Below are 24,267 nucleotides of genomic sequence, written 5' to 3'. Positions count from 1 at the left end.
CTAAATTTTCAAAATTGCATTTCCCAAAATAACCCTTTCCAAGTAATAATCTGTACAGGCAACCATAGACATTTCTCTTCTGCTACTAAAAATGTTGTATAATAAAAGTGCTAATACAGTGTGTACAATAGACCTTACTGTCTCAACACAAACCATCATATCAGTACATTATGATTCCCTTGACGCCTTCAATACTTAACAACTTCTTTTGTAAGTTTGGTTTGTACATGACCAGCATAAGAATTTCGAAAATATTTCTATATGATGATAACCTGTATTACATAGTTGCTTTGCTTCATCAGACTTAAGTTTAAACGGAAGTATGCACTCATTAACTAATCTATGTTTTGATAATCTATTATATGCTACCGTAAGTGGGTTTACTGCATACGATATGTCTTGCACTTCTGAAGTACACTTTGATTCTAATGATTTAGAAATTTAAACATTTACAAAAACATAACTTTCAAAAAATTATAAGGACAAATTATTATTTTCGAGAACACAGCTGTCTGGAAGAGTTTTAAATGGTAAAATATAACCATCTTCGATTACTTTTAAAAAGTACCCACTTGTACCCGACGCCTTCCATTTGTATATTGCTTTTAATTGTAAATCTAAATGACTAGATGTCATTATCCTCGTCATACCTGAGGGAACGGTTAACACAATTAATCATTGTTTCGTTGACCTCTTTGTAAACTGATTTCACTACACGGCTCCTCCTTCTTAATCAAAATTTAACCTGTAGAATTAATCCCAATCTAAATTACAACAATTATCAACATTTTTCCTAACCTTGGTCGTGTCCTTTGAGGACATCTATACTCCTGCACCAGTTATCATGCTCATTCTGAAAAATCTACCGTTTTACCAATGTTTTTTAAGAAATTAAGAGTTCAATACTTTCAGATACCTTAATGTAGTTCTCACGTTAATGGATCTGTTGGCTCTACAACAGGTTCTGTGTCTTTCAAAGTAACAGACGCGTTCTGGTTGAACTTATATTGACCTTCACAACTCTTCTTGTATTTATAGCTGTCTGTTCACAAAAGGATCATTATTAATACGGTTGAACAGTGCGTCTGACTGTCCTGTCTGCTCTTGATCATATACTTGAAAACTCAGCAGTTAAACTGTCCAACTTTGATTGAAAGTCATTCTGCGGTCTCTTTACTTCGTCGCTAACGATACGATTATCATTATTTTTTAAGTCATCCATAGCATGACGATGAACGGCACTCCCAAAATACGATGTTCACAGTGCGTAGTACATGCTAGAAATAACAAATATATAACACTTTACAACTTTTTTTGCGCCAAACATTCCTACGCCTACATTTAAAAGTATTACACATGCGCAAACAGACACTCAATTCCCGTTATACTGATGTCAATCAGCGAAAACGTTGGTTGTTCATAATTGACTGTCATTATTGATGAAGTAATGTTTTGTTAAATAGGCTTTAAAGAAATGCTTATATGTAATAGAAAAGATTAAGTGCAATATTCATTATTATGTGAATCCCACCGAGACCCTCATTTCAGTATAAGCGTTTCTTAGAAAGTCAAAGTGATATAGTTATTTAAAGCAAATTTTAAAATTACAATTGACTTGGGGATTTACCTTTACACATTAATTATCTTTTCTACTTCCTCTTTTCTAAATGACGCCCGTATCCTTGGTGTCTTGTAAACACTTTGTTCATGTTTTGCAAAGTAAGTATACTTGATATATTGTTTTATATTTAATTAATTAGCTGATTTGTATTGATATTATATGACATTTCTATTAAGCTAATACTATTTTCAAAATTTAATGAAACAAAAATTATAATAATTCTTTATTAAGTCTGGTTATATTAAGGCAATAATGATATATAAAAAAAAATATTTGTCAAAATATCTAGTGCAAATAAAAAGAAACAAAATTAGATTTACTACTGTTTACATTAAACTTAATTCATGGTTAACAAAGCTAGAAACTATTGGTAGTATAAGTAGTATATTTCTGTTTATATTCACCAAAACCCGGCGGAAATCTCACATACGTAGGTGCGTTCTAAAAGTCATGTACCACAAAGTTAACATTAAAAATTATATATTCCTGAAAAAACACCTGTCATGGACATGATGGATGTATAGAGCTGTTGGAGAATTAAAAATATAAATCTTTGTAAGATCTAGTTCAAATATTTATAGTTTTTCACTTGCTTTTCATCACGATATAATTTTCGAGACGTTTTTTTTCAAACACAACCAAATCACCCACCGTGACAGCATCTTCTTCTTCTTTTGGTTTCTAGCGATCCTTCAATTATTGAAGATTATTCGCCGGGCGTCGACTATAAAATTTATAATTTACACTAATTTAGCAACAAAAAATCAAAAATAACAAAATCAAAAAATCAACATAACGTATGTACATTTGAAAAAAATAAATTGTGATAAAACTATATACATTTGATAACAGAATAGTTAGGGATAGAATATGGGGATTAGAGCAGATTCTAAGATCATACTCTTGAATCCCTCTACCGTACTGCATGATACTATTTGTTGTGGCAGATGATTCCAATTTATAACTGTTCGTGGATAAAATGAATATTTATAACTGTCTTTAGATGTTTGTATTTGCCTAAATGAGTGTGGATTGCTATGTCTGGTTCTATTGTCAAGTGGGATCAAAAGATTATGTGTAGGAACTGCAACAATTTCATGAATAATTTTGTAAAAGAAAACAAGTCTGTATCGTAAACGCCTAATTTCGAGTGGGTACCAATTCAGGTCTGTCATCATTTCAGTAACTGAGCTGGTGTTATGGAAGCGGTTGCATGAGAAGCGTGCTGCTCTTCTCTGAACTTGTTCAATTTGCAAATTTTGTTGTTTTTGATGTGGGTCCCAAATTGTTGAGCAGTACTCTAATTTTGGTCGGACAAGAGCTTTATATGCATGAGCTTTAACTTTCGGTGATGCTATTTTTAGGTTTCTACGAATAAATCCAAGGGACTGGTTTGCTTTTGATGTCATGTTATCTATATGTTTGTCCCATTTTAAATTTGATTGAAGAGTTAGGCCTAAATATTTTGTGGAGTCAACTTTTTCGAAAGAGTGATTGTGTAATTTATAGGTAAAGTCTAAAGGTTTGCGTTTTTGAGTTACACTGAGAATGTTGCACTTGTCAGGGTGGAAATGCATGAGCCAGTCCTGCTCCCACCTGCCGGCCGCTTCTAAGTCAGACTGTAATTTAAGTGTGTCATCTGGTTTTTTAATTTCCCTATAAATAATGCTGTCATCTGCAAACAATCTTAATGTACTGTGTTCAATATATTCTGCCAAATCATTGATGAAGATTAAAAATAAAATTGGACCAAGCACAGTGCCTTGGGGTACCCCAGATGTTACAGGAATTTTATTTGATGTTTCACCTTCAAGGACTACTGTTTGTGTTCTGTTTGTTAAGAAATCTTGAATCCAATAATATGCATTACAATTTATACCATAGAAACCAATTTTATACATGAGGTGGTGGTGTGAAACTTTATCAAATGCTTTTGCAAAATCCATTATTATCTTGTCCAATCACAGAAGTGATTTTCGAGCATGCGTAGTATGTTGTCATAGTGCAGCGTCCTTAAGTTCAAAGTGCACAAACTGAAACTATACCGACTACGTCGGAAAAAAGTTCAATTGTATTTGAAATAGAAACTTGATATCTTAATTATATAAAACATTCACGCTAATTAAAGCCGTGGTTAAATCTCTTGTATTTAAGATGTCGATCGGTAATATATTAATTGAGTTATGATCACTGAAATTGAAAATATCGAAATTAAACATAATGTGGGAGGACAGTTGTTTTAGAATAATTAGCATCTTTACAAAAAAATGCTGATGCAAATGAACATGCATGAACTGTGTAAATGTAAAAACAATGTTACGTTACTTATGAGAGCAAGTGTCACCTTGGGCGAGAGTACAAACATAGGATTATGATATATAATTAAACAAATACTTAATTTCATTGTTCGTTAGTTTATTTTATCCATCTTATTGTAGTAATAACAATTAGTGAAACTAAAATTAAAGATTGGGATACAATGTTTGTTTAAATTAAACCCATATGATCCATTCACATGTTTGGTCAGCTCGTACTGGATCATACGCGTATATTCATACGGTCTGACCGTACGCGTATGGTCGGACCGTACGAGTATACGTATAAGATCATGACCGTACGCGTACGGTCCAAATACTCATAGGTCTGGAACATATATATGTTGTGTACATTTTGTTACCTGTACAATATTTTGGATGAAAAAGATCTAGATGATAACTTGTACAACTCCTTATCTTTAAGTTACATTTTTTTTTCTTAGCTTAAAAGTATAAACTGTCTATATGTTATTACATTTTTATATCAAATATATGAGCAAACTATATCTAGTTTATGTTTTTCTCATGTATTTACTTTCTCCAAATATACCATTGAACTTGAACTTAAAATTATAAATACCATTTGAATACCTTAAAATGTTCATTAAATTGCATATATTATAAAGACGTGAAATATTCCTTTATTATATTGTTTTGTTGGACTAGTATTTATGTTTTATAAAGCACCACGAAAATTACCGCATGGATGGATGCGTTCTACATAAATTTTGTATGTATTTAAAATAAAAATGTTCACTGGTAAAACATTCTATTGTAGTGCAAATACATACAATATAGACATAAATTGACAGAAAAATTGGTGCTTCTGCTGGTGGGCTGTTAGTCCCCGAGGGTATCACTAGCCAAGTAGCCAGTACTTCGGTACTGACATGAAAATACGGATTTTTTGTGTATTAAAATTTGCTGTTGCAAAATGTTAGAAATTATTATAAATCAAGGAATGTATCTCCCTCATGCAAAGCTCTGATTCTTTGTAGGTTTTTTGGACATTATGGATTATAGCTTTTCATCATTTATATAAGCTTTGGATTTCAAACATTTTGGCCACGAGCATCACTGAAGAGACATGTATTGTCGAAATGCGCATCAGGTGCAGAAAAATTGGTACAGTTAATGTTATTGAAGAACATTTCTCAACTGCAACTTATGTATACTTTAATTTTATTTTTTTAGTGTAATTGAATTTAGAGATGAATGTTCGTGTTGTTGCTATAGATTTTGGGACAACATACTCAGGATATGCATTTTCAGTAACAAAACCTGGACGCAAACTGAAAGATGTAGAAATACTAGCCAGTCAGGTTTGGAATTCCGGAACTTCAGGGGTTGCATCCCTTAAAGCACCCACTAGTTTACTACTTAGAAGGCATAAAGAAATAGTAGCATTCGGTTTTGAAGCCGAAGAGCAATATGCAGATATAACACTGGATGGAAAGGCAGACCATTACTATTTTTTTGACAGATTTAAGATGGAACTTCATAACAACAAGGTAATACATATTTCTATATATATGCAGTCAGCAGGGTTTAAGATCATCAGTTGTTCGATCTGTTGGTCAAATGCGTTTTGTTAAAATATTTTTCTCACACTTTTGGTCCTTTGGGAAATGTGTTTTGCTGTATTTAGACCCCTCTACAACAAAATTGTTATATGCAAAAGTAAAAAAATTGCGGTTTTTATCCAATGCAATCATAGGTTTGCACGTTGTTTTCAATTTAGACTTGTTTATATTTATTTCGTTTGTGCATGTATTATATTTTGTCTCCTGTTTATATAATCCGTTCGTCCTGTCTATCAAAGTTATTGAAAAGACTTCAATACTTAGTTTTAACATGTTTAAGAACCTACTTCCATTTGTAAGGGAAGTAACCCCTTACTAACCTCATATGGTTGCTAATCCTATATGGTCACTTACCACGGTTTTTTTAGGACACTCTATATAAAATATATATAGCCACCACGTGTAGAAGGAAAAAAAAGAAAATATATTATGTGAACAGTATCGAACGTAATATTCCAATTTGAGTCTTAAGCGGAATAACTAATAAATCGAATTTATCTCATATTTTACTTCGAATTTCAAAATTGAAATGATAATAAAAGGTGAAAACTACATTTAGTAAATTTTATCATACAAGCAACTACTACAAAAATGGAAAATAACAATAACTATTGATACAAAACATTCAATTATGTCTTTTGTCCGAAGCGCTTTTCTGGATTAACATTCATCAGGAACGCTTGAAGCCAAACATTTGAAATCCGAAGATGTATAAGTTTAGAAACCTTTGAAGAGCTCTATAAAATTTTTAAACTAAATAGCCAAATTCATCTCAAGCCAAATGTACCTGAGGGAGTTGAAACCTTAGTTTCTTAATAATTTCAAAAATTATATACGGGCAATTTAGTAAAGTTTGTTAAATCATTCCAGTACAGAAATCCAGACTACTGAGCTGATGATACCCTCGGAGACTGATAGTCCACCAGCAGAGGTATCGACCCAGTGATGTAGATAAATGAAAACAACACGTTAAATAATTAATTGCGTCCAAAGCGCTTTTCTGGATTAATCTTCATCAGGAACAAGCAAAGCAAAACATTTGAAATCCGAAGATATTTAAGTACCGAAACCGTTGAAAAACTGTATGTCAAAAATACCTAACATAAATAGCTAAATTCACCTAAAGCCAACTTTGCCTGAGGGAGTTGAAACCTTAGTTTCTTTATAGTTTTAAAATTCATAAACGGACAATTTAGTAAAGTTTGTTAAATCATGTCTCATCAAGAAATCAAAAAATATATTAAAGGTACCAGGATCATTATTTGATCCCTAATACCCATGTTTTGTCTACATACCACTCATCAGCAACGCTCAGATCAAAGAAGTTGGAAAGCCACATAAGTATCAAGTTAAAGATCATTAATGACCTAAAATTCCCAAAGTTGTGCCAAACACGGCTAAGGTAAGTTTTGCTCTTATTTTCACCTGAAGAACAACGATATGTTATAGCTGTCTTCCGTGGAAAGTCACGGACATTCAACATGGAAGCACTTAGGTAACTGCAATTTAACATCAAGATACAGCATCCCTTATCATGTGTATTATAAAACAGGACAAATGCTAAAGACCACTAATCATCATATTTCTTTATTTTAAAATGTGAATTATTAGGTGGAAAGGTGGAAAGACTATTTGATTTTGTTCTGATTATTTTTTTTTTCCGCCTAATTTTTTTTCTTGCGTAGTATTGCTGTTTAATAAGTTGTCGTTCAGATATTTGGAATATGATATCGTATATTGTATACGCTTTCAAAAAATTTACAACCGCGTAAAAAAATACGTTATGTTGTAAGAGTTGTCTCCCCAAACACTGTTTGCTTGTGGCCACTACTACTTCGCAACCGTCAAAGATTACGACAAATTTGTTTTACCAAATTGCTCGTTACATCTTTTGGATAAGAATATTCATTTGGTCCGAAGCTATATAGAGACTTCATATGAGAGTTATTCCTCCTTTTTCATTTGATTCAAATGATAAGCATGTTCAACTGGTAAACCATAAATGATAGAGACCTAGGTCTTCAGATTTGAGGTCCTTGGTCCAAAAAAAATTAAAATGAGGCCAAGGTCAAAGGTCAAGGTCATATTAAAAATTTTGAGTTTGGCCTATTTTCACTTCTGTTCAAATACCGTATGACATTTTGACAAATATTTTTTTCCTAAATTGTTGGTTGCGACATGTCCTTACTTGTATATTTTGGTTGAAAGGATGCACATACAATAGATGGGAGGTTTTGTCCATCTTACGTTTAGAATTACGCGTAAAGTGGTATTACTCATTAACTAAACATATTAAAGACCTAGGGTCTTTTGATTTAAGGTCCTTGGTTTGTGACCTTGAAACTGAAGTCCATATTATAGGTTAATAGGATGTTCTCGATTTTGACCTTGGCTTTAAATTCATATAAATACATCATAAAGACATAGAAACTAACATTTTAAACTGATTTTTCATATTTCAATATCAAAATAGATTTTTACTAGTGGACAGACCTTCAATTGATCTCTGAACAATTAGTCTGTAATTATTATTATTATTATTATTATTATTATTATTATTATTATTATTATTATTATTATTAATATTATTATTATTATCATTATTATAATTTATTTTTTTAGAACATTACATCCCGAATGCGTCTTGAAGATGTAAGAGGACAGACACTTCCTGCAATTGAGGTGTTTGAATTGTCAATTAAAGCTTTAATAGATCACTTGCAACAAACTGTTAAAATAAAGAACATCAAAATTGACACTGCAAAAATAACATGGGTTTTGACTGTTCCTGCAATTTGGACAGACAGGGCCAAGCAGTTTATGAGGGAAAGTGCGGAGTTGGTATGTACAAAAATAAATCTGGGGTTTGTTATGCTACAACTGTGCAATGTTTATATTCAAAGCTTAAATTTATGTTCGTTGTTTATCGGTATAAATCCTGTATGTCGATCCTTCATGTGACGTTTAAAATTATCGATTTGTTCATAAATATAGACTTACTGTTTATAAACTTTGATTTTTTTTAAAAACTAAGTCTACTCTACCGGAGTTATACATTAAGTTAGCTGTAACTTTTACGAAACTTTTAGGAATGTTTGTTCCTCAGTGCTCTTTTACCTCGTACTTTATTTGGCCCTTTATCTTTTTTTTTATTTAAGCGTCACTGATGAGTTTTTCGTATACAAAACGCGCACGATGCACAAATTCAACATTTGAATCCTAGTTTACATAAGTTATATACATGTCTTGCATGTCATTGCGACAGAGATTGCTTACATAATCAAACTTTCCTAAATATGTTATCGGACTAAACATGCTAAATATTGATATTCGTTTAATTATAATTAATATAAAAAAAAATTCCCTTCATAAATTTACGATTTGAAAATGGCTTTTATAAATTTTTATTTACTTGGAACTTGAGTAAATATTCATAGTATTATTGTAATCAAAACTGATATTCGATTCATGCTAAAATTTCACTAACAATTAAATAGTTATTCATTAGGCTGGTATTCCACACAACATGCTTAAGATTGCCCTAGAACCTGAAGCAGCATCCATTTATTGCCAAACATTCCCATATCCTGGTAGCAAAGATATAACGAAAGCAGGTTCAAAGTACGTGGTTGCAGACCTTGGAGGTATGTATTGAATTGAACACACTAAAATCCTTTTTTTCTGTTAGGAGATAATTGATATCTATGCGTTGGCAATTCAAAAAATAAAAAAAAAATACTGTTGATTGATTTGTTAAATGTGAAGTCACGGTTGATATTTGAAACGCCTCAATATCACGTACAGGCATACACAGAGAGGTTATGCAGATAAGAATATTAATCATGTTCATTTTAGATTCAAATAGTTATCTAAAGTACCAGGATTATAATTTCATACGCCAGACGCGCGTTTCGTCTACATAAGACTCATCAGTGACGCTCACATCAAAATAGTTAAAAAGCCAAATAAATACAAAGTTGAAGAGCATTGAGGATCCAAAATTCCAAAAAGTTGTGCCAAATACGGCTAAGGTAATCTACTCCTGGGGTAAGAAAATCCTTAGTTTTTCGAAAAATTCAAAGTTTTGTAAACAGGAAATTTATAAAATGACCATATCATTGATATTCATGTCAACACCGAAGTGCTGACTACTGGGCTGGTGATACCCTCGGGGACGAAACGTCCACCAGCAGTGGCATCGACCCAGTGGTGTAAATAGTTATCAAAAGTACCAGGATTATAATTTCATACGCCAGACGCGCGTTTCGTCTACATAAGACTCATCAGTGACGCTCACATCAAAATAGTTAAAAAGCCAAATAAATACAAAGTTGAAGAGCATTGAGGATCCAAAATTCCAAAAAGTTGTGCCAAATACGGCTCAGGTAATCTACTCCTGGGGTAAGAAAATCCTTAGTTTTTCGAAAAATTCAAAACTTGGCGTCCGCCATATAAAGGGTTTTATTAAAAAGTCATTACAATCTAGCGTTTAATTAAGAAATATTAATGAATTATCTAATTGAAACATATTTATTAATAGTGGATTGGGAAACACTTTATTGCAACTTTTATCAATTAGTTTCCTATTTGCAGGTGCGAATGCTGCCTTGTAGCGGCATTAGTCTGTTCTTTTTCGAAATCTATAAGAGCGTTTTTTACGTGCAAGAAATGTTGCGTTCTTTTTACAAGGGTTATCTGTTCATCGCGCCCTGCTGTCGATATATAATCGTTTCTCAAGACCATATTCATAAATGGTGGTCCCGGAGCAGGGATCGAACCAGGAACTTCTATATGAGTAGTCGATGCGCTTTCCATGACACCCTGGCTCCCCTTGAATTATGTCTGTGGTGTTCGCTTAAATTGTATAAATTCAAGATTTAGATAAAGTATCTCAGTTTGAATACATTGACATGATTCATTTGACATCGTGCTATTATTGAAGAAGGATATCTGTTATCCGAAATATCTAATATTTGTATATTTTATAGTTATTTAATGGTGATGTTGTACCCTTTTTGACTTGTTATATATTATATTTTGTAGTGTACAGAATCATATTACATGACCCATCGCCCTGTAAGATTGATCGTTGACTATTTATTCAGTCATTCTATATATATATATATATATATCTTCCAGTCCATATGAGTATTTAGACCATACGCGTACGGTTCGGACCGTATACGTATACTCGTACGGTCCGACCATACGCGTACGTTCGGACCGTATGAGTATACGTGTACAGTCCAGCTGATCATACATGTTTTGGGATTATATGGGTTAAGTTTAAACAAATATTTAGCATAATCTGAGTTTTTTTTAGTTACACAAATTCTTATCATTACTATTAGATGGATTCAGTAAATAAGCGAACAATTGAATTTAAATATTTGTTTAATTTTCTATCCGTGAATCCTATGTTGTTACTCTGGCCCTAGGTGAGACTTGCTTCTATACAAGGAACGTCATATTTGTTTACATTTACAAGTTTTGTTCATACCTATTCCTTGTCATATGCATTTTTGGTAAAGTTCCTAAATATTCTAAAACAATTTTCCTCCCACATTATGTTTTCTTCTGATAACTTCAATGACAAGGAGCATAATGGGCAGCAATTATTAAAATATACTGACATGCTAAATACAAGAGATTATCAGATTAAATCAGTGTGATTTTGTTTTCAAATAGTTATATTACGTTTTTATTTCAATTACTATTGAACATTTTATATCAATTTGAGATATAAGATATGTTGATCTGTTATATATTAACATTGTATCTACTAAACTTGCCCAACTTCTTAATATTAATCAGACCGTACGCGTACGGTCCAAATACTCATACGGTCTGGAACATATATATATATATGTAAAACTCAGATCGACGTCAAGTCTCTAATCGACGTCCGTTCCTCAAATCGACGTCCAAATCTGACGTCAAAATAAAAGATCTTTTCAACTCGGTGTCCAATTTTATTCCTATCTGATCGACGTCCAATTTCTAGCTATTCTAATCAACGTCCGTTTTGGACACATAATACAAAATTGACCAGAACCGACAGTAGCCGAAATGTTTAGACCTTTAACACCCAGTCTATGATAGAACCATGCAAAATGCCTTTGAGTGGGTCCACATGACATGTCAACCAAATGAAATGAAATGTTGCACACATCTTATGATAGTCAAGAGAACACAAATTCTAACTTTAAAATTTGTTTTAAGCTATTTTTAGATTTTACAGCGCCATCTACTGGAAATGCATGAATTTCCAAAAAAATCTACAAAAATATCACAATTTTGTTACTCTGAATATACTAGATAAGGTTACAATGTATGTTTAACTGGTATTTGAATTGATTTTTATAACAAGCATCATTCGTCATTGGAAACTTGACAAAATGTTGAAGCTTGAGTGTTGCTAAATTTTTAGGCTGACCGGTCCAAAAAGGGCATTTTGGGCATATTTTGAATACTTGTTGAAAATATCATCAAAAGGACATGAAACCTCATAAAGTATTTAGAATTTGTAAATGTTTTGAATATTTCTATAAAGGTTTACATGTGAACTACAAGTTTTATGATTATTGAGCTGGGGTCTCTTACACCGTTATCATGGCAACCGCATGAAAATGTGTTATTTTCATATATTTTCCACAATAATCTGTGTATTTAAACATGAAAACTAATTTATCTTTTGACACTATCTCGTGATATTTGGCATACAGGTGTACTACAATAAGACAGTTTGTCTCATGAAATAAAAACTGCCAGTTGACCTTGACCTTTGACCTCAAGGTCATAATATTTGATTTTATCCCTTCTTTTTCATACTAGAACACACTTTTGTCTCTCCCTTGAAGATTTTTTAATACTTGACACACAATGTCAGCACCTAAATATGATGTGTTGTGTACCATGGATAATGACCTTACTATTTGACCTTCAAGGTCAAATAAAAGGTCAAGTTCAAATATATAATTCTATATGTCAGCCTAAAACAAAATATTCTGTCTTGACATGTCAATATGAAAGAGAAGTGTACTGATTGCTTATGAGACATCAAAATAAAAATGGAGTGGTAGTTAGCAATTTTATTTTATAGGTCACAGATCGGGCAAGACCTTTGCAGTACAGCTAAGGGTTGATCCCTGTGGTCATGTTCTGCTCCCCCATATAATGATGTTACTGTTTAGACTTATCTTTTAAAAAAGTTCAGAACCCAATCAGTAACCCATATTTAATATTGATTGCCTTCCTAGTTCATCATTGGGGTCATGCCCTGTCCCCTTTATACAATTGATGGTTAAATAGCTTGAAATATGTTTATATTTCTACCTTAAATCATATATATTTTTTCAAAGTTAAGTTTCTGAGTTTTGGTCTTTTTATCTAGTAATACATGCCGAAGTTCAACTTTTTTATGATCTATATGTCAGTCCTGCAGGTTTTGTTTGACCATGACCTTAGTTTCACGGTTCACTGCACAGTGTTAAGATTTTGTGTTTTGGTCTATTTTTCTTAAACTATAAGTAATAGGTCAACTATATTTGTTGTATGGAAGCATTCTTAGCTGTACATGTCAGTCTGCCATGGTTCATTTGACATTGACCTTCTTTTCATTGTTCATTGGTCTTTGTTCAGCTATCTTGGTTAATGTTAAATTTATCTGACAGTTGTAATAAAGCTTTATACTTAGGACTATCAACATAATAACAATGATTAGTAAAGGCGAGAAATTTCAGTGCGTGCACTCTTGTTGAATTTATAGAAGGTCTCTTTAGTCAGTTTGTTAGATTTCCCAAATAATAACTAAGAAAACAATGAAGATTTGATAAATAATGGCTGTTGTTTGAAAGGCCCAAGAAAAATGTAAAATTTCTTCAAAAAATTAAAAAGAACCTATTATAATACATTGTACCACATCTTCTTACTTTTATATTGTATGCTTTTTATACAACTCCAAATAAACACATTTGGTTAAGATAATTTAAAATAAAAGGTTCAATACCACAAAAGGAGGGTTGGGATCACTTTTAGGGATGATGATCCCAATCGTTTAGGAATAAGGGGCCACAAAGGGACCAAAAACAAGCATTTTTATAGTTTCAGGATAATTACTTGTAATGTGTATGAGTATTTCTACTGCTCTGAAATTGTACCACAATGTTTAATTTTACAAAAAGAAGGTCGAGATTCATGTTAGGGGTTATGGGGCCAACAGTTTAGGAATAAAGGGCTAAAAAGGAACAAAAAACTAGCATTTTTATAGTTTCCAGACAATAACTTGTGTGTTAGTGTATGGATCTCTCTGACATTGTACCACAAGGTTCCGTATAACATATGGAAGGCTCAGATCGAGTTTGGGGTTAATAACTCAAGTTTGGAGAAAAAAGGGGTCAAAAAGGGCCAAAAACAAGCGCTTTTCTGGTTTCTAGACAATAACTTGTGTAAAAGAGTATGGATCTCTCTGGAAATTACTACAAGATTCCGTTATAAAAAGGAGAGGCTTGATGTTTTACGGGGTTGTTGCTCCAAAAAGTAAAAGGGAAGGGTTATTTTTTTTCCAATTCATAAAAGGGATTCATATTTTTTTTCCAAAATTGTACAAATTTCGAATTCAATTGCACAATATTGCACAATAGAATTGTAAGATCTTTGACCACATTTATTTTGTATCAGAATTATATAGTTTATGTCAAAAATTTGATTTCAATCCAAATTCAGACAGTATCAGTCATGAGTATTGTGTCCAAAATGCCCCAACTGTTCAATGTTCGACATCTCTGATCGTATCAGGCTGCGCTCAGCGAAGCATTTTATATAAGCAAGGTGGAAAAAAAACTGAAAAAGAACACGTTATAAGGGCTGTGATTGTTCGTGTCAGTGTAAAAGTGTAATGTTGACATGAAAATATATAAAGTATTTCTAAAGTTTGCTTCAGACATTACCCTTTTACCATAAACAAAAAATACATTAACAAGCTCTGTCCAAATTTCATAAAATCTAAGTTTTGATAAAGTTGTTGGTGTTAAAAAAAAGAACTAAATGTTGACGCCGCTGCAACCAACGAAAGAATATAGGATCGCTATATCTCACTTTTGCAACACAAATAGTGCATCATTGATATAAATTATCAGCATGACAAGATGTAAAAAAATTCAATGGCTAAACTTGCCAGTTAACTTCCTATATTGGTGTTATTGTCCTTCAATGGCGAATTTAAACAATTTGAGTGTTTGCGTATTATTTTGAAATGGGATAAACTGTAATAGTTTAATAAATAGGTGTTTAGAAACTATAGGAGCAAAAACAAAGGACTAGAAAAAGGTCTGCATGGCTCAAGTTGTCAGACGACTTATAGCCTTAAAATGACGATTTTTCACCCTTTTTTTTAATTTTTGCCTAGTATTTCGAAAACTTCAATCTAAAGATGTCAACTTTTAAAAGCAAATAAAAAATGCTTTATAATTATTTGACAATAAGAAACATTTAAATACATTAGATTGTTTTACAATGATGAGTTAACTCTAGTAAAATATGTCAGCATACATTAGTTTAGAAGTCTGTTATTAAAATTTAGGATTTCTTTGTATTATCATCAATTGGTCATAAAAAAATCAATGTTAATTTGAATATATTTTTTTTAGGTAATTACACCTAGTTAATTTTTTTGTCTTTTCTCTTAAAAATATTCTTTGAAATTATGTGATTATACAGTTTGTTATCCTATAAATGTTGTTATCAATTAACAACTGCAAATTTTTACATTTTTCAACAGAAAAGTACAAGAAATCCTGATTGTTTTAGTCGAAACATTCTCTTTATACTTCTGTGTAGGCTTTGTTTTATATTTATCTTTATGAAAAGAAAGAAAGTATTGAAAGGCTTAAGATTTATCAAGCTCAGAACACTAAATTTGAAGAAAAATCTTTTTTTCTTTTTCAGATTTCTAAAAATGCATTTTTTTCAGAATTACCTCCCTTTGTACCATAGAAAATCAATATTTATGGCATAATTTATGTTGATTGTAATGTCTTCTTTGTTAGTTTTACATTGTTAGGTATAATAATGGTTTAGAAAATAGAAAAAAAACATTCACAAAATTTTCTACGGATTGATATATTAATTTCATTGATTTCAGAGAAAGGCAAATTTGAATATTACATGCATTCCAGGAGAATTTTTAAAAAGGTCTAAAGCAAGAGCCCAACCATCGTCTATGGTTAAATGCGTTAATAACTATGTCTCTTAATATGACCAAATAGATATATACTATAATGTGTAATGTACCGAGAATTGGTAAGTTTGAAAAAAAGTTAGGTAAAGTTATTTTCAAATAATTTTTACTAGATTATTTCCCTATTTACCAGATAATTCAATTTATCGGTCGTCCCACTGTCTATATCACTCTGTTCAGCTCTTAATATTATTCCGTATCATGCCTTTGTGACGTCAAATACGTTGACCCGGCCTTAATCACTTTAACCCGGACTTAATAGCGACGTCATAATGTTTGAACCGACGTTAATAACTTTGACCCGAACTTATCAAGTCATCTTTTGTGTGCTGGTGAAACAAAGAAAACACTTCTGGAACACGCAGATATAGCTCGATAAATCGATTATCAGATTATCTGCATATTGATATTGTAAAATATCAGCTGCTTGACATTATATGAAGGCTTTTTGATCTCGTTCGCTACGCTCACTCGACAAAAAGCTTCATATTATGTCTCGCAGCTGATATTTTACGATATCAACATGCAGATAACCTGATAATCGGTACATATAGCACCATAAATTGTAATTGAACTATGTTCATTGTTACTTTGAATTAATTTGTCAATTATTATACTGCTTTTGAAACAGAAACACTTACATTCCCAAAATTATCCACAAAATACTAGTTTAAATTCATTGTTTTATAGAGAGAAAATGTAAATTTAGGCATTTGTTTTAGAAGGATTCTACAATATACTTGAAAGAGACCCCAGCAAGTATATTCACTAAAATGCATAATTAGGTATTCCAATTGATAAAATAAAGTGAGTTATCTTAATATTTTTAATGGACCAGAGGCTGGATTGCTTTTAAAATATGTACTTTTTATGATTTTCTGAAAATATTTTTTACTGGATTATCTCCCTTGTAATAATCCACAAACTGTTTCTTAAAAAATGTATGCACTGATGAGTTTCTAAAGCTTCAACACTTGATTATTCAATAAGTCATCATTCTCTATCTCGTTATTTTTCGCATTCATAAGTTTTAGGGTGTTGACATTGGTCAATTTCATAGAACAATACTGCCTCAAACATGGGAAAACTGGTTCCCGGTACATTACTGCATCTCCAAGCTGAAAGACATGGGAACCAGATGAAATATTTTTAATATGAACTTCTTTCATAATGATGTCTAAGCACACAAAGTTTCAATCGAACCTGATGACCCCCTTTGTGGACTGTTTTGCATGGTTTTATGGGAGACTGGGTGTTATACAACTTATGTGTAACAAATACTAGGACAAACATGTTTTTTTTAATATTCATAACATATGTAAAACAGGTTGTGATATCATTTTTGTTTTAATGTTAGAGATTACATAAAAATAAGGAGATGTGGTATGACAATAATAGTGTAAACAATTCAAATGGCATTAATTATTCAAATAAGGACGGTATTCGGATATTTAATTTCTATGTCATCCTTTGTTTGTTGATTTCGTTAAATTCTGGCATTTTTTGTAATTATATAATTTCAGTTATCTTGAAAGGTTTGTAATTATTTAATTTCATGATTCCTAAACTTTTGTTTCTATATAGTTTCAGTATTCTTGAAATTTTTATCAATTATTCTTTAATTTTCAGGTGGGACTGTTGATATTACTGTACACGAAAAACTGAATGACGGAACACTTAAAGAGCTTGAAAGGGCTCGTGGTACAGCTTGTGGGGGAACATCTATTGATAAGGCTTTTTACCAACTGATGATTCGTGTATTTGGTGCACCACTGTTGCACAAAATGAAATCACATTATCCGAGCTGCCATTTGGCCCTAGAAAGATGCTTTGAGGGTGTAAAAAGAACATTACATCCAGATAAAACCGGATATGTTAATGTAACAATTCCGTATGCAACACTTGATTCTCTTTGTCAATCAGAATTGGGGAAAAATATCAATGGTATTGCTAAATCTAGTTCGATTTCAAAACATTTTCAGTTATTGGGGGATAAGTTGCGAATTGATGCATCATTTGCATTGTCTTTATTTAAATCCACCAGTGATAGCATTGTATCGTTACTCGAGTCTATTGTACAAAAGAGAATATTGACCGATACTGCAGGTATTATATTAGTCGGTGGTTTTGCAGAATGTAAAGTGATACAAGAGAATGTACAAACTGCATTCCCAAGACAAAACATCATTTTACAAGAAGATCCTGGTTCTGTCGTTCTGAAGGGGGCGGTTTTATTTGGTTATAAATCTGATTATATTTCATCACGAATCGGAAGACATACTTACGGTGTAAGAAAGACATCTCATTTTGATAAAAACAAGTATCCTGAACACAGAAAAACGTATATCAATGGCGAAGAAAAATGCAAAAATGTCTTTGACACTTTTATGGAAGCCAAAACGTCTATTGCTTTAGGACACATAAATGAAAAGACATATGTCACATGTCTTCCGTTTCAGAAACGGTTAACAGTTGAAGTCTATTATACTGATAACCAAAACGTGATATATACAGACGGAAACGACTGCACCCTACTTGGGAAATTATCATTAGACATTTTGAATCCAACAAAACATATCCGCTATATTACAGCTATATTTCATTTCGGTGACACAGAATTCTCTGTAAAAGTAGTAGATGATGAATCTGGTTCGCGAGAGAAAAAGTTTTTCGAACTTAAAGATTAGCTTATAAAGTTAGTTACAAAAAGCTGACCACCTTTATTAAACAGAGCTGTAACAATAACGCTGTTTGAATATAACATTATAATTACATTAGATGTAAGTTTCATTATGATACGTTATTCTGATTGGCTAACATGTTATTCCGTTAACAATTGCATCAGACAATAACATTTATCATGCATGTTGACACGAGGTCCCACAAAAAAGTGCACAGGTGAATTAAATCAAACTGGATAAAAACCGTGTTTTCATGATTTCAGCTAAAAAAATGTAATTATAAGTATTGAATGCTTCTTTTTGAAACTTTATAAGGTTTAATTGTAGTAGTTAACAATAGCGTTTATGATATGGCATATATTGCTGTTCAATCCTATCCATATAGTATTTATTTTATTTTATAATTTATTTAGTGTTGAATTCTTCCATTTCAAATAAAAAAAAGAGGCGAAAGATACCGAAGGGACATCGAAATTCATAATTCGAAAAGAAACCAACAAAGCCATGGCTAAAAAAAACAAAGAAGAAATAGACAAACAACAGTATACAAAAATATAAAATAACAAAATACCGAACACAAAGGGGAAAAAAAACCCGGAAAGTCCCTTATAAAATGGCAAAATCATAATCTTAAACCAATCAAACGTATGCAAAACAACAACTCCTGAATTGGTACAGGCCTTTCCTAATGTAGAAAATGGTGAATTAAATCTAGTTTTATAGCTACCTAAACCTCTCACTTGTAAAACAGTTGCTTAATATCATAATTTGTGAACAAAACAAAGGTAAAAATTGCAAACAATAGGGGTTGTCAACATTGTAAAATAATCTTAACGAATATGTAAATAAAATGGAAAATAGATTAAGCACTCAAGAAAACAGGAAAGACAGGAAAACAGAAAATGACCATAGCACAATGGCTGTAAAAAACAACGACTCATTCCGTGCCTACTGTTTGAAATGGGTGAAACGGGAAAAAGCTGACAAAAATCTTTGAACTATTTTTGTTAATTCAGTAATGAAGATAGTTGAATTTTGATAACAACATTTTTAAGAACATTTTACTTTTAACAACAACTATAAAAAAAAACTATTTCGCGTATCAAACATAAACTAAAAGAACTAGGCAAGGCATTTGTTGTTGTTCTAGCTGATAAAGCTACTTATAATGTCATTAATGGTCGACGACAATTTTAAATAGAGGTTCTGTAAAAGGTAAAACGAATTCATCAACATTCCAATGGACTTCATTTTCAGAAAACGACATTTGTCCGAGAAGGTCTACTTTCACATACGTTCTAAATTTGAGGGAATAATTGGTGGTATGACATCTAAAATCGAGTCGGATTATATTATATTGGTCCTGCAAAGCGTCACGTCAAGTATCAAATGGCATTCAAAACATATTGCATCTTAACTGTACCAACAGTGTATATGATAAAAAAAAAATCAGGATACAAAGGAAGCCAAAAAAAACAAAAAAAAACCAATCAGATACAAACATATTATACTATTAAACCTACTATCTACAAATACAGCTGTTTCTCAAAACACGCCAATTGTGGGGAGAACTTGAATATTTATAGAAAATTTATTTTGTTTACATACTGGTTCCCAGTTATGCTCTCTGTGTTCCATCTCACAGAGACATAACTTGGGAATGTTACCAGTAAATTTGCATAAGCACATTGTTTACATTGGAATAAGTGGTAACCTTTCGAGGTAGGGGTAGTTAAGAAAATTAAACTCTAAGAAATTCAGAGCATATAAACGTTGAAAATGCCGCACAGCCCTATATTTTGACCTTTGAATAGATTGTGGTGCATATGAACTTTCAATTCTAGGATAAGATTTTTTTCAAAACTTCAAAGTAAAAGTTGTTAGTTTTAGCCGTAAAAGAAGTTACTAAGGGAAATTGCATTGTCATTATTTACAGAATTGCAACCTATAGAAAGGGTTATATATATTCAAAAGCTACTTGTAGTGGCGAGTTAAAACGTGTTTGCATTTTATATTTTAAAAGAAAAAAGAAGGTGAAATGACCAACACTTGTCTACACGGCACTATATATGAAAGAGACTTAATATAAAATAAGGAGTTAAGACTTGCAGACTAACGGAGGACATGTTATTGCTTATTTTCTTCCATCATTATTTTTTATAAGGTAGAAATTTTCAAACATGTCGTTTTACTTAAATCATATTTAATCACCATGCAAGCAATTGCACCCATAGGAACTAAAAGTGCACCAGCAAATTGTCTAGTCTACTTACTAGTACACTTGGTACAATAACAAACCTGATAATAATTGTCCAAATAAGGCCTTTTGAAATAGTGGAATTAATTGATTTTGCAGTGTCAAAAACTCGTTGGAAGTACTTGATAAAGTACATGTATATATTGGTGATTTTGAATCTGTTCAAAGTTTTGATTTGTCATCTCTAGATACCCCTTTGCATCATATTTTTATTAAGAAAAAAATCACATCCCTTATTAACTGGGTATTTAAAATGTCAGAATGGAAGTACAAATGTTTAACTCTTTTATGTCATTTTAAGTAGCTGTAAATAGAAGAACTATATCAAGTATGTATACTAAAGAAATGTTTCCTGTTGAACTTACTTACATAAAGCTAATACTAACAATTACCACTGCCCTTTCCTCGATCTTAATATCTATATCAGCAATGGTAGGCTTAATTCAAAAATTTATGATAAAAGAGATGATTTTGTCAAATCTTATCGTTAATTATTCATTTGTAGATGGTGACGTTCCCTTGTCACCATCTTATGGTGTTTATATATCTCAACTTGTACGATTTGCTCCTGTATGAAACAAAGGATTAGATTTTAGCGAGAGAAATTTATGTATTACTGAAAAAATATTACACCAGGGATTTCGATATCACAAACTAGTCAAAACATTTATTAAATTTTATCATCGGTATAAGGAAATAATTCGTAAATATAACTCTACATGCAGACATCGTATACGTTCAGGTATTTCACACCCAATCTTGTATGGCAATATTCTTTACAAAACACAAAATTTCTGTATTTACCTCAAACGCTTACAAAACCTCTAAACAGACTTATTAAGAAGTGATATAGTTACGATACTCTTGTCAGGTCATTCAAGGTTGCATATTTTGGCTTTTATATTGATTCCCTAATAGGGTCTTTGCATCGGAACTAAACACATTTATTTAAAAAACAGTTGTTGGCATGACACGGGTTATGTTCTTCTCATATATTTTATGGTGGTATGATACTAAACCCCTAACGGGAAGGATTGTGCCTGATATTCATATAATGAAAACATAATCTTTCAATCAGTTTAATTGAGGTAGTCTGTTGTGATTTATGTATTATTGTCATTTTATTTATTTTCTTTTATTACCTCTTCTGACATCGGACTCGGACTTCTCTTGAACTGAATGTTAATGTGCGTATTGTAAAGCGTTTACTTTTCTACATTGGCTAGAGGTATATACATCCTTGTTTATCGCGACCGTGACTTAATGCAATACATTTTAAACAGATTTTTCTTTTTAAATTTAAATATTTGTCCGTGAAGTAGCCAGTACTTGGAGTCACGATTAATGGCAGATTACAGTCAGTGAAGTACTTGTTTTCAATTCTCCACCTGGGCTACCACAACTGAGTAAAAGGATCGCCCAGGTCATTTTCTGGTCGCCATTTGAGACTGGGCGACCGTTAATCTTTGTCCCTGTAATAATGGGGAGCGTTGAGATCTTATAAACATGTTTAACCACGTCGCAATTTTGCGTCTGTTCCGAGTCAGGAGCCTCTGGCGTTTGTTAGTCTTGTATGATTTTAGATTTGAGTTTCTTGTGTATAATTCGGAGTTTAGTATGACGTCCAGTACCACTGTACTAGTATACATATTTTTAAGGGGCCAGCTGAAAGACGCCTACGGGTGCGGGAGTTTCTTGCTACACCGAAGACCCATTGGTGGACTTCGGCTTTTGTCTGCTCAATGGTAACACTAGTAGCACGATTTCAGTCTGAAACGGTCATTTTGGTCTGATCACATCTTGATTGACTGGATTTACCGCTAGAGGAAATCGTCGAGACTTTTTAGACCGTTTAAGACTCCGTTGCGATCGATAGTCACATCAGGTAAATCAGTCCGTTAAGGCATGTCAAGATTATCAAGACTGAATCTCCTAGCGAGCTGTTAAGATCCGTTACGACAGTGTCAGACCGAAACAGACCATGGATACAAAATTACGTTAAGATGTTGTCAGACCGTGTTTAGTCGTGTTCAGATTTTATTAATTTGGACAGAAAACGGGTGTTTATCAGGGGTTGCTCCCCTTTTAAGAATAAAATTAAAATTGAAAAAAAAGACGGTTTATGTTAACTGAAAGTCTGCCATGTTTTAATTAAATAAAGAAAATAATCAATTCTAATTCATACCTCTTCCTATTTAATTATTTAACATTTTCTATATTAAAAAAAAACATAAGTGGTTCAAAGTCATACTGCTGCGCAAACCGTGGTGAATTGAGATTAAAATCAACAGATTGCCAAAATTATATTTAATAATTATTCATTGAATATACACATCAAAAACTTTATATTTAATGGTTTACAAGTGATTGTAAATAAATATTTATGCAATTACAGACTGGTGCTGTGGAGGAAAATGTGTCAACTTGACGTTACAGATAATTTGTATACCCTTAAAAATTACGGATGTCGGGATTAACACTTGAAAACGTAATCTAAATATGTTTATCTAAATATGTTTAATTTATTAAATTTTTGATGTTACTTTTCTTTAATATTGTAAATAATATGCATTATCATTTAACTTTTCATGTTTTCTATATAAATTTCATTTAAGTTATTGTAAACTTAAGACAGGGAAAAACTATAACAGTACTATGTATGTCTTTTGTCGTTTTCTGTTTATTGTCATAGCATTGTCCGTTCATTTTTGTCAGACTTGTGCGTTTGATTTCCATTTTTTTTTTTATTGTGTCTATAATCCAAAAAACATTTATAACTTTCTTACATACCAGATTTAGAGGCGTTCGTTAAAAAATAAAGGTTAAATATTATTGCAAAAGTCTGTGAATTATTGAAAATATGACGTTCCGAAAACACAAGTCGCTATATTAAATGCTTGTAAATCTCCATTACATGTGGTGCGCTTTTATTCAAATACCTTTCTGTTACATAAAAAAAGTGTAAAAACAGTTATTGAAATCCAGCTGAAAAAAAGGGAAAACGAATAGTGTCTATCTAACTTATTTTTCAAATATATCGAATACACAAATAAATCTCTAACCATCAACGCTTGCAATTTGTTTTTACTGACAGGTGTCTGCTGGCATTCGATTGGATATCAGTTTTATGTAGGCGTATCAATTCATCACACTTATCCAATCAGCTGTCTTGTGTGCGATCTCATAAGGTCCACATAGTTTAGTTTTTTATACATGTAATCAGACATGTAATGGTAGCGATAAAAAATATTCGTGCAGAATATACATATACTATGAAACAAACAATATCCTGTCCAAAAATGACTTACGTGACACCATATTATACCAAATAACTATTTAAAAACTGAGACAGCATACATACATGTATAAACTATTATCATTCATAACAATTACTATTTAAAAGTGAAATATTTTATAGTATCATGGTCCTAGCAATTTAAAAAAAAATATCATAAAAGGACGTTGTTGCAATGGTGTGACAGGGACTTTACGGTGCGTCTAAAAACAACCTTGGCCGCCGTGGTGCACTAAGGTCTCGAAACTGCACTAAGACCATGATGGAACACTATAGCG

The 24,267-nt window shown here is 32.0% G+C and overlaps 1 protein-coding gene across 1 annotated transcript; it reads left to right on the top strand.

Annotated features, from left to right (window-relative positions):
- Window positions 1–1,661: 1,661 nt before the first annotated feature.
- On the top strand, window positions 1,662–18,443 carry LOC134694526 (heat shock 70 kDa protein 12B-like). Its single transcript, XM_063555538.1, has 5 exons — window positions 1,662–1,719; window positions 5,131–5,447; window positions 8,142–8,360; window positions 9,028–9,163; window positions 17,386–18,443. Exons 2-5 carry the CDS (start codon window positions 5,148–5,150, stop codon window positions 18,441–18,443), a joined length of 1,713 nt encoding a protein of 570 aa, XP_063411608.1. The 5' UTR covers window positions 1,662–1,719; window positions 5,131–5,147.
- The last annotated feature ends 5,824 nt before the right edge of the window (window positions 18,444–24,267 follow it).

This window comes from Mytilus trossulus, chromosome 13 (assembly GCF_036588685.1).
Source record: "Mytilus trossulus isolate FHL-02 chromosome 13, PNRI_Mtr1.1.1.hap1, whole genome shotgun sequence".
In the NCBI taxonomy this organism is placed as follows: domain Eukaryota; kingdom Metazoa; phylum Mollusca; class Bivalvia; order Mytilida; family Mytilidae; genus Mytilus; species Mytilus trossulus.
Note: the sequence above shows the minus strand (reverse complement) of the source record. Positions and strands in the feature narration are given on the sequence as shown.